General features: G+C 34.0%; 1 protein-coding gene across 4 annotated transcripts in view; it reads left to right on the top strand.

Moving 5' to 3' along the window:
• LOC149196976 (jacalin-related lectin 3-like) overlaps positions 1-13,174 on the top strand; it is a 140,507-nt gene that overhangs the window by 27,176 nt on the left and 100,157 nt on the right. For 2 of the 4 annotated variants that reach the window (XM_089405697.1, XM_089405698.1), the window contains one exon: positions 10,274-10,411. The exons of the other annotated variants lie outside the window; for them this stretch is intronic. In XM_089405697.1, the coding sequence (XP_089261823.1) occupies positions 10,274-10,411 (138 nt within the window). The remainder of the gene's footprint in view (positions 1-10,273; positions 10,412-13,174) is intronic. 4 annotated transcript variants of the gene reach the window in all.

The raw sequence follows: 13,174 nt of genomic DNA, 5'->3' as shown, positions 1-13,174 counted from the left end.
TTTCTTTTGGAAATAAGGCATAACATACTGATCCAAAAACTCTGTTTAACTCTAGGTTTGAAACCAAGCAAAGCTTCATAAGGTGTGATTCTGTCTAAAGAAGCAGTTGGAGATCTGTTTCTTAAGTAGATAGTTGTATTTATTGCTTCTGTCCAATATGTTGGACTTAACCTCTTGAAAGTTAACATGGATCTCGCCATTCCTAACAATGTGCGATTCATTCTTTCGACTACTCCATTTTGTTGTGGAGTGTAAACATTAGTAAGATGTCGTCTTATGCCATTTTCATTGCAATAAGTTTTGAATTCATTTGAAGTGAATTCTCTCCCATTATCCATCCTGAGAGTACCTATATTTTCTTTGACTTCATTTTCAACAAGTTGGCAAAAAATTTTAAACTTTTCAAATGATTTTGACTTGTTCTTCAAAAAGTAAACCCAATTCATTCTACTGAAATCATCAATGAATAGTAAGAAATACTTGCAACCACCCAATGAAGTTTGTAGGGGTCCACAAACATGACTGTGAACTAGTTGTTCCTAACAAGGTGCGATTCATTCTTTCGACTACTCCATTTTGTTGTGGAGTGTAAACATTAGTAAGATGTCATCTTATGCCATTTTCATTGCAATAAGTTTTGAATTCATTTGAAGTGAATTCTCTCCCATTATCCATCCTGAGAGTACCTATATTTTCTTTGACTTCATTTTCAACAAGTTGGCAAAAAATTTTAAACTTTTCAAATGATTTTGACTTGTTCTTCAAAAAGTAAACCCAATTCATTCTACTGAAATCATCAATGAATAGATGAAATACTTGCAACCACCCAATGAAGTTTGTAGGGGTCCACAAACATGACTGTGAACTAGTTGTAGCCACCTGTTTGCACGCCATGATCTTGTTGGAAAACTTTCTCGACTTTGTTTGCCATAAATGCAAGCTTCACATTTTGCATTTTCCCTTCTGAAAGTGGGAAGTCCTTTAACCATTCCTTGTTTCAACAAGTTGGCGAAAAATTTTAAACTTCTCAAATGATTTTGATTTGTTCTTCAAAAGTAAACCCAAGTCATTCTACTGAAATCATCCATGAATAGTAAGAAATATTTGCAACCACCAAATGAAGTTTGTAGTGGGCCACAAACATCACTGTGAACTAGTTGTAGCTGCCTGTTTGCACGCCATGATCTTGTTGGAAAACTTGCTTGACTTTGTTTACCATAAATGCAAGCTTCACATTTTGCATTTTCCCTTCTGAAAGTGGGAAGTCCTTTAACCATTCCTTGTTTCTGCAATTGAGAAAGACTCTCAAAATTTAAATGTCCATATCTTACATGCCATAGTCTTATAGGTGAAATACCTATAGTCACTGCCCCTGCAAAATCAGAATGCCTTGGAATAATTGTCCCTTTCATCCGTAACAGTTTTCCATCTTCATAACTTGTTATGACTATTTTCAAGTTCTGTTTGACTAAATTAATCTTGACTAAACCATCTTCCATAATCACCTGATGTCCAGCTTGTCAAATCGTGACTAAAGAGAGCAAATTTTTCTTAAAGGTTGGTACATAACATACATTGGAAATCATTTTTTCTCCAATGCCAAGGAGAAAAACTTTAATTGCTCCTTTTCCATAAGGATTATGTTTTGTGTCATCTGCAAGAAAAATGGAATTAAGTTGGCAATCTTGAAAATTCTAGAAAAAAACATGTCGACAAGTCATGTGTTGAGTTGCCCCAGAATCCAAGATCCAGGCATATTATAATCATTTCTAAGATGGGATGGAAGTTGTGATACTGGTGAGGAAGTAAAAACATATTCTGAGTTGTCGTCATCTTGATCATTTGCAAATTGCGCTGAGTGCTGCTGAAACTTGGGAATTTTATTAAGAGATGTTCAACAATCTTTAGCATAATGGCCAACTTTATTACATCTTCGACACACAGTTTGACTTAAGTTTCTTCCTTTTCTTGAAGATTGTGCTCTGCCTCTGCTTTGACTAAATGTTGAGATTGTCCTCTACCTTGATTATTATTTCCTTGTCCTTGAAAATTGCCTCTTCCTTGGTTGTTTCATCTACCTTGAAAATTATTCCTTCTTGAACTATTGCCTTTGTTAAAGTTGTTTCCTCTGCTTTGGCTTCAACCTTGACTTTGTGCATTACGTGCTGCTTGATTCTGATTGCTTCTACCTTTGTGTCGAGAACTGTCTGCTGATGATTTACTAGTGCTGGCCTCTGTGAGAAAAACATCTTCACCAACTGTCTTCTTCTTCCCAAAGGTTTTATCATGTTGAGTCAACATTTCACAAAGCTCATCAAACTTCAGTTTCTCTAATTTCCCAGTTAATTGTAGAGTCTCCAAAAAATGCGTGTAGGAAGAAGGACTTCCAGAAATTACAATTGTTACCATAAATCTATCATCTATTGCTGGAAAACCAACATTAATGATTTCTTGCCTAATATTCTTAAGTCTTGAGATATATTCAAGTACATCAACTCCTTTAGTCAATTTTTGTGGCAACAATTTTAATTGTAGATCAACTTTCTTTGATTCAGGCTGAGTATCAAAGAAGTCTTTAAAAGTTTTCAAAGCAGACCATGCATTTGTAGCATTTTCTATATGGACAAACATTTCATCATTCACATAAGATTTAATAAGAGCCAAGGCTTTGGCATTCTTAACTTCCCATTTTGCTAGTGCACCTGCATCGATGGGTTTATTCGGCTTAATATCTCCATCACATATACCTTGCCATAATTCATTGTAAATGAGAGTGCTTTTGATGAGACAGTGCCATGTTTTGTAAGATTTTGTGCCTTCAAGTTTGTTGGAATTAGAAAATAAATTAATCAATTTAGACATTGAAGCGTTGAAGCTTCGCACCAAGAATCAGAACAAAAATGTCAAGATGGACAACACAACATGGGGCTTGGCCTTGACCCTCGTATAGCCGTTAAGAAAGAGAAAAATGATTGAGCTTTGCACTTGGCTCTAGTCAATTTCTCAAAAATTACAGGGCAACTTTCGAAATTTGACTTATACAATGATGCTCTTGCAAAACTTGCTAAAAAAAAAGTTACCCCCCCCCCCAAAGGAAAATTACTTTGAGTTACACTTGTCCCTTTAGAAAGTTACAATTAAAATCCCCTTATTACTCCAAAAATTTACAAATCACCTTATTACTCCACGAACAATAAATTCCCAAAATTAAAAAATCACCAGATCTCTCCAAAATACAATATGCATTGTATTAAAAAACAACTTTATGATCCAAGCTGACAGGCTTCACTCTGGCTTTACGCTGGCTTCTTATGCTAGTTTCACGCTGGTTGGCTTCTCTGATCTGTGATACCAATACATTATACCAATAAGTTATATCAACTAGTTACTAACATAACTTAGGTTTTTTTTGTTTTTTTTTTGTTTTTTTGTTTTTTGTTTTTTTGTTTTGTTTTTGTTTTTAATTTATTATGTTGTTTCTTTTATTGAATTGGTGCCATCGTCAATGGAGATCAGTGGAGGGAAACTTTGGAGACGTATCTTTGCTTGAGACAACCAATTTCAATTTCGATTGAGAGAACTGTTATAGATTTCCATTTCTGTGTATGATTGAGAGAATCGTGACAGATTTTTTCGCTTGAGGCAGTCAATTTCCTTTTTGATTGAGAAAACCTTTATAGGTTTTGCTGAAAACAATGCTGGAGAAGGGACAGTCATCGTCTCTCTCTCGCATACTTCGTTGTTTTGGCCCTGGTCATCCTCAATGCTCTCGATCAAGTTGACGCAAAACGGATTATGGATTGGGTTTGTCACCTTCAAGTCCTTCCATCAGATGATGCTGAAGAGAGACATGGATTTTTTTTACGGCTTCCAAGGATCATTTTCAATATACTTGTCAAAACATGCCAAATTTCTCATATCATTCCCCGTCTGTAACTATAAATGCGGTTGAACGTCACAATTTAGGGGATGTTTTACCAAAAATTTAGAACTAACGCCATGTCATAACTCACGCAAATTATTTATGAAAGAATTGAAAAAGACAGAGCAGATTCTGGATCTAACCAGTATACTCACAATTTAAACCTCATGGGACCATGATTGAGTGGACAGTGGGTTGTATATTGGATGTATATATTCATCCTAAAAAAGCACAAGAAATGCTTTAAAATGGAAAAAAAATATGACATTGACCGTGATCTTGTGTATATCCTTCTGGTCTGCAAAATCATTAGTGGGAGCGTCTAAGTAGCACTGCCAACCCAGGCCATGATTTGCGATAGGGTTTTGAAAAAAAACAAGACGCTCTGATAATGATGAATGAGAATACGATTGCAGGTGAGGAATATGATGGCTTTGCTGTCCAAAATAGTCAGGCACGGCCTCGGCCTCTCAAATATTATATATTTAGCTACCTCCACCATAATACAAATTCAAGACAACAATTTCGATAATAATTGAAAATAATGATTTTTAGATTTCAAAATCTAGAATCAATAAAATAATGAAATTTTTTCTCTTTTGAACAAAAACTTGACAAATTTCATACCAAACATTTGTTGAATGATTCAATGGAGTTTTCCAAAAACTTGTAGAGTTGGAATCTCCTCCTCACATCAACTGCAGCATTACTGGAGCTCCGATACCATAATAATGGCAGAAGTTTCCTCAGACACGTAATTTTATTAATTAGAAAAAAATAATTACATAATTTGATTTTGCTTGCAATGAGCTATTTAAAAGCTCCATGTCCTAACTACCTCTAATTATGGATCACTTATTAAATAACAAGTGTCCATTTACAGTAAATGCTATTCAAACCAACTAGCTAACAAATCTCCTAAAATAGAGCCTAATTCTAAATAATTCTAGTTGCAACAATATACTAATTCTAAATAATTAAACACTCTAGAATAATAGTTATTAATTTAATAATTTTAAATTAATAATAATTTTAATTTAATTTTATAACCTATGATAAAATTGTATTTTTGGATCATCTAACATTCCCCCTTATGATCCAAAGATACATTACAACAGATACCAAGTTCATCCTTGAACTTAGTCAATTTTATTCTGCCAAGCGGTTTCGTGAAAATGTCGGAGTTGAACTTAGTCAATTTTATTCTGCCAAGCGGTTTCGTGAAAATGTCGGAGATTTGATCTTCAGAAGGACAATAAACTAGCTTGAGGACATCTTTGGATCATAGGGGGGAATGTTAGATGATCCAAAAATACAATTTTATCACACACTAACCTATTAGAATTGTATTTTTGGATTATCTAACATTTTCTTCATAATTTTTTCACACACTAACCTATTAATTTTCATCAAAACTAAAATAATAGCCTCAAAGTCCCAATGCATACAAAATTAAGTTTAAAAAATGGCATGTTCTTCTTCATGGATTTTGACATTATGCAACACTCTAGAGATAAGAAAACATAGTTCTTTCTTGTCATATTGGCTTCATATGAGCTTAGTCGTGAAAAATAATTGGGAAAAGGAGAGAAAAAAATATCAAGGAAGGAGGAACAAAAAAATGAGGGAATGCGAAATTAGGGGAAAAGTGGTAGCATTTAACCATGAGAATGTTTAGTGTTTCATATTGTAGTCAAGAATGGAAGTATACTAAGCACATATCCCAAAACATAATTAAATTTAATAATTTTGAATGCTAAGAGAAAAATCATCAAGTGAGGTAGATAATGGTAATAGGTGAGTGATTTTCCAAAGAGAGGAAAATTTCTAAGTTTGATAGTCAGTAAGCACAATTATCAGCTTTGGAAGATAAGAAACACTCCATGATGGTTGATTTGAATTTTGAGGGTGAACCACTAACATCAAGTAGCAAGAAGATTGACTCAATGGCATTGATGTAGTACTAGATTACCCAACCAACCATTTACCTTTTATTAGGGAAAATATAAGAAAATAGTAAAGTTTGTAATGTGCATATACTCCTATATGAGCCATAATTCCAACTTTATACAGATTGTATATTTCAAAATTATTTCAACTTAGCTCATAGTTTCCATAAATTAACAACTTTTATACCATTAATTATACAAATTTCACTTTTCTAGAGGCTCTTACAACTAGATTCTATACTTTAATACCTCAATTTCACATTGTGGTCACTCTACTAGGTATAATTCCTTCATTAGGGTACCCTCGATACCATAATGATTCCCTATAATGCAATATGATATATACTATCATTATATTAAACACATAAAATAACAAGAGCAACAATATCAACATGCATAAGCACATATAAACCACACACACACAGAAGATGTAACACAACATTAAGCACATGGAACCATATTTCTAACACTTACCTTGTGCAAATGACACTAATTAGCTATAGACCTTCGACATTCCATCTATCCATAAACCTTGTTACTCTAGCTCTATCAATAGTAGGTCACCTGAGAGTTCGGACTATGATTCCATAATGGAAATGACTATCTAATCCAATCGAGTCTCATAGTCAGTACAAGTAATGTCTAGGATAAGGTATAAAACTCTAATAACAATTCCAACCACACTCTCATTCCAATCAAACTACATAACTCAAGGAATTGTACCCACTTCTCTACTTCAAAGTCCCTCAATTTGTCCAACTTCACATCTAGGGATCTAACATAGACCAACTAAGATGTCTTAGAGTTGTGGCTCTAGGAACTATAACTAGAATAATGGACTCTTTAGGTTCCCTCCAAGCCTCACATTTTGGTTATTCGTACTGACCCAATTCCCCCTCCAGTGCTCCAACCTTCCCCTAATAAATGGAAGGAGTATTGGCAATAGAAAGCCACCTATGATTCACAAGTTTCATAGGGGAATAGGGCCTCATTCATTTATAAGATAAGGCACACCATACCTAGACTATAAAGGAAAAGAATAACAATGAAAATGAATGTATTTTTCACTATTTCCATACTTTAAATATGTATCTCTCTATTGGAAAGCTCTCATCAAGGATCATATGCCTGTGACTTGGGAACTCATTCATATACTTATGAAATTACGAAATAATATATGAATTATGACACATTTTGGTTATTCGTATTGACCCAATTCCCCCTCGAGTGCTCCAACCTTCCCCTAATAAATGGAAGGAGTATTGGCAATATAATCCTACCTATGATTTACAAGTTTCATAGGGAAGTAGGGCCTTATTCCTTTATAAGATAAGGCACACCATACCTAGACTATAAAGGAAAAGAATAACAATGAAAATGAATTTATTTTTCACTATTTCCATGCTTTAAATATGTATCTCTCTATTGGAAAGTTGTCATCAAGGATCATATGCCCGTGACTTGGGAACTCATTCCTACACTTGTGAACTTAGGAAATAATATATGAATTATCACATAAGACTTGGGGATATTATATTATTTCTTTTTGTTAGTGATTTCTATTAAAACCTTATCCCCCTTTTTCTCTTGTGGTGTCCTACTACCTTTTCCATACTCTCTATTCTAACTTGATTTGCAACCAAGATGCATTTTATTAATAGAAAATTATGTAAAATTACATAATTAGGCTATTCAACATTTTATTAGTGTAGGATTTTTGGCCCAAAATATTATGGACACTCTATCCCAACATCAAGCTAGGTCACTATCCTATAATTGATATGCACATGCACATATTACAGCTTGAGAATCAAGTTTTGGGTAGTACATTCCACTTTCATTATTCTTGAATTGTCCTTGGTACACTATATACAAATATACATAAATTATATGTAAAAACAACTCAACAATTTCATAGTTTAATGACCCTTGTAACAATTCCAACCATTAATCTCTCATTCTCATTACCCTACACAACCCAAGGAACTATACCCCCTTCTTTACTTTACAATCCCTAAGTTTGTCCCACTTCCCTTCCATGGATCCATTACAGGCTAGATAGGAAGTCTCAGAGTTGTGCCTATAAGAACTCTACCTTCACAAACAAAGCCTCAAAATTTTTGAAATATCTACAAGTATGCCTCCCACATCACATCTTCTAGCTCTCACTTCTCTTCTTGTGTTTTGTAATATGTCTATTTAACTTGTCATATTATTTTGTTCTTAAGATTTATTTCATTTTAGTTGTCATTGGTATTTCATTCCTTTTTGCTTTAGAATGAACCATCTCCTAGTGTTCTTATTTCTGGGTACTCAATTCATTTCTTTATTCTTCATATATTCTCTGGGTACTCAATTCATTACTTTATTCTTCATATATTCTCAAATATGAAATTAATCATGTATTCGAAAATAAATTTGCAATCATAGTGCAACACTTATCTATATGGATTTTCTTTGCTTCACAAAGATTCTATAGGAAATAATTCATCCTTTGGAAAACCCTAATGATTCCAGCCAAGTAAAATGACCTCCTTTGGTCGATATCACCAACTTGATGTATAATATCGGTCCTTTCATTCGAGTCGGTCAGTTGGTTGGTCCAACTTTTGATCACGGGGGCTTCACTGGGGATATAGATTGAGGAAAGAATGACATAATATATTGGCAGATATATACGGGGTAAAGGGCTTTTATACTGGAAAATATAAAAAATGGAGCTTAAAGTTAATGAAAAAAATATAAAGGGGTATAAAAAATGCCAATGGAAAAATGGATACTTACAATCTCTAGGGAAATAGGGGTTTTTTTAATTGGGAAGCTATATTGGGTTCATATTGGTAGGGGGTTAAATAATGTGATTTTTAGATGGATTTTCCAATATGTAATCAAATTGAGGGTATTGTCTAATATGCCACGAATGCACGTGATATGTCAAAGGTTCCCTAAGTGAAACCCCTGTGCTTCTGATTTTTGCTTTATTCGGTCTAGTCTAGTCAATTTCTCTGTAATGATGTTCTCTGAATTCCCTGCAACATTCTTCTCTTCCTTTATGATGATGTCAGTTCCTTTGTTGTGCCTCCTTGTTTAGATAATTTATCAAATATGATCCTTGCCCCATTTCCTTAACAACCTTTTGTTTTGATGGTACAATTATTTTTTTCCCAAGATTTTGTAATAGTATTTCTACTAACTTACTAACTTAATCCATTAAATGACAATATTAAATAGAAATATACTAATATACATTTAAAATGTTAGCTTAGCCTACCAATGTGTTTTTTAGACTAGCCCATGTGACTAGTGCCTCATAGAGGTTTTCACCAGCCACATGCCAATACTTATCAAGAGATATATTTTTTGAGTTGGAAACCATCGAAAAGTGATTTAAATAAGTGCCCTTGTAATTTCTTTTACTGTACAACCCTTGAAGAACACATATCTTCAATAACAAAGGGTCCAAACACTGCAATTTCTAACTTTCTAGGCTCTTCCTTCACCCAACTATCATAAAACATAGCTAAGTCTATGAATTTTAAGTTCTTGGCCTGCAGATTTCTATCATGCCATGTTTTTTGCTGACCCTTGATAACTTGTTGCTAGTGAGTTGCATAGAGTCTATCTTCTTCTAAGCGTTGTATTTAACGAGTTCATCCCTTTTTTGCTTTTTTATTATATTTTAGGATAGTTTACACACTTGCAACATTTGAGGTATAGTGGAGTGGTACATCTGCCTCTTTCCCATAAACAATTTTGAATGATGCAAACCCAGTCGATTGCTTATATGTTGTGCGATATTCCCACAAGACAACTGAGAATTTATCATCCCAATCATCTATATCGAGGTTCCATATCTTGGTTAGCCCTCTATGTAATGTTTTATTAAATGATATTACAATGCCATTTGCCTGGGGATGTTGAGCAATGGTTTTTATGTGACCAATCATGAAAATTTGAATCAAAGTTTGGATTGTAGCATTGATAAAATAAGTTCCCCTATCATTGATTATTATTAGGGGATAGCCAAATAGTGTTACTCTATTCTCATAAATGAATTTAGCTATTAATTATTTCGTACATGATTTGACTAGATCTACTTTTACCCACTTCATCATTAGAGAAATTTTGAGGTCTAAAATGGGCCTCCTAAAGAATATTATAAAATAATAGTGGAAAATATAAAATAAATTATATTACAACTTTCTAGCCTATATTTGTTACTGTTTTAAGAGATGCGCTAGGCACTCTTTATTTCGCTATTTGTGCTTTTTTTTTACTCTCCATTTGCATAGAGTCTATACTTTTCTCTAGTCATGACTGTACATTAAAACAACTTTATTGTCTTTTAGTACAGTTAAGCTTAATGACCACTTAATACATCACCTTTCAATTGTTTTTGTAGGTCCATTATGAGACCACTGGACCTGAAATTTCGGAAGATACAAAGGGGAAGGTTGGCATTTTGGTTGCTGGGATAGGAACTGGAGGGACAGTTACTGATGTTGGTCAATATTTAAAAGGCAAAGATTCAAATATCAAGGTCTGTTTAGTCCTAAAAACTCCAATTTTATAGAAGTATTTTTTTCCCAAGATCACTGTATTTGATATTTCAGAGTTTGAAATCAAAATATACATTCAGCTGTCTTGTTCAGACTCAAGAGACGTAGCCTCAATACTAGCATTTCACTGTCTGTACAGTGTAAACGCAGTCCTATGATTACATAAGTACAGTCTTCTTAGTTTCCACAAGGACACCTTGGCAAGCCACTAAACAAAATCAGGACTCAATGACCCTATATTATCACCAGCTAAAACAAAAACAAGGTCTAATTGACACATCCAGCCTTTTCTGTCAGCAACTAAGGATTAATACAACTGTCTTTCTGAGACTGAAAGGAGAGTCTCCTCTCTGAATTCATCTTCAGTTAAGGCACCCTCCTGCAAGAGTAAATCTTCTTAAGACAATTAATTGGCATTAGTATTAAACTCTCTTTATACATGTGAGAAAGAAATGATATCCAAAGTACTTATCACCTCTTGTACCCTGTTCTTAATTGGCATTAGACATAAATTTTCAATTATGCATAACTGATTTTCCCAATCTATCCAGAGTTTGGAGTCTCCAAGTCAGTTTTATAGAAATTACTTCATATTTTTTTTTAATATTTATGAATACACAGAGTGCTGTGATAGGGGTTTATTTCCTCTGTATTTAATATCTATGAATACCTATCCACAGTGTTGTTATAAGGGTTTATTTTAACAGTTAGGCAGATTTTGTTCATTCGACTGATTTACCAATCACACGTATGTCCTAATATAATTGTTACACTTATCTGATATCTTTGGTTTAATTGTTTATGAACTAATAAATTGGATTTCTTGCAACCGTACAATTTTCTTATGCAGCTATGGTTCTGAATGACTTAGCACATTTCTATTGCGTAATACTGCAATAACCTCATTGAAGAAATTAATTACCTACAAACAAGTTTGTATGGTGATTGCATTGATTCAGGTCAAATCAATGTTCCACCAAGACTCTGGGACAGGGAGATGCGAGTGTGGGGAGACACACAGGGAGGATGTGGTGGGATACCCTGACATATATATATATATATCTATATATACCCTGACATCTCCCCGTCCCCCCTAAGTTTCCTATACATATTTAAAATATATATTCAATAATGAAAGCATAAATATATTGATCCATACATAATTGAATTAAATAATGAAATACACTGATCCATCTTCATTGTTCATATTGGTACATACATCATTCATCCATACACCACGAGATTCAATGATGAAATAAATTGATCCATATTCATCATTCATCATTCTAGAATCTAATTAGTACTAAGCAAAATAGACCATAGTAGATGCCAATGTTATCAAAACCAAACTGGTGATTAAACTGGAAAACCATCTGAACTGAGAAGTTGAGAACTGATTCGAACTAGACTGGAACTGGTAAAAATACCAGACCAAAAAACTAGTTGACCAAAAACACCTAAAATATTCAAATTTCAAATATATAGATTCATGTGCATCCATATAAATCCAAACCATTTATACATAAATAAGCAAAAGTTTTCATTTATATAGCATGTAAGGGTGCACATAACCAAAATAGCACTGAGTGCAATCCATCTCTGAACCGAAAATACATCAACAAACAGGCTCTAGATGACCTCTAGCATCCAAAAAAATCAGGCTACAACAACTACCTACATATCATCAAAATCATTACCTATATTGGGATCTTCGTCATCAATATCACCCTCTAAGCATTAAAATAAGATAGAAAAACGTAGCATGTCAAGTCAAGATTTTGTTTGAGTGATGGGTACATTTTTAGTAGGGTCATGATAGAGGAGTTCGACAACCAATGCCACTAACATCAATTTACACAAAGGGCTTGGTGCTCTTTATTAAATACTAGTTCTATACCCTCGTACATGACAAAAGCCAAATGGAAATGTTGCAATCCCCCTGATCCTAAAATCCCGAAAAAATGTTAAGTTTGCTGGATTTTGAGTGAAATCTAAAATTAAACTTTCTCCATATGAAATCCAATGAGGTCAAAACCACTCTCAAACATCCCGAGTCATTTCATGGTAATGTTAAAAATTTAAGTAGAAGGACGCACTTTTACTTTAAGAATTTAACATTTCCATGAATTGCATAGCAATAATAGGGCCACAAGCTTAAATATTAGGCTTCCCGATACAAAAATTCTTGAAATTCAAAAGGGGTGCTTGTGGGTGTCCCCATTTTGAGGGGGGTGCACCCAAAAGCACCTCTTTTGGGGAGATGCACCCCCTACATTGGGGAAACGTTTCCCTCTGTGTCTTCCCACGAGTGGTCCAAGAATGTGAAGTCGGTTCCAGTATTTGAAAATAAACAACTAAGGTAAGACTGGAAGAATTGTCAGTGGCAGAGAATTGTGAAGTCACAAAAAGTTACAAAAAGTCACAGAAATGCAGTTGCAGATCCAGACAGAAAGGGGCAGGAAAACTTTGTCGCAATATTGAGAGCAGGAAAGAACATTTAAACATTGTGGTAAGGGCATGCCAGAAGCATAACGCAAGGAAAATTGTAGACATAAGTCAGACATATGTGATGAATGTGGATGCCAGACTAAGAAGAGAAGCCACACCATTACAGTAGAGCTAAAGATGCTAAAAAAGGAAATAATCTTGTTAACAGTTGAAATAAAAATACCCAGAGAAGATGTCTGCAAGGTTGCATATTAATTTCTCTACAAGGTTTATAAAATTTTCACCATAGGAAAAAT

Source organism: Pinus tabuliformis, chromosome 2_2, assembly GCF_031772625.1.
Source record: "Pinus tabuliformis cultivar Carrire ecotype Pingquan chromosome 2_2, CPIR1, whole genome shotgun sequence".
NCBI classification, from domain to species: Eukaryota; Viridiplantae; Streptophyta; class Pinopsida; order Pinales; family Pinaceae; genus Pinus; species Pinus tabuliformis.
The sequence above is the reverse complement of the archived record's forward strand: the minus strand, read 5'-3'. Positions and strand labels throughout refer to the sequence as shown.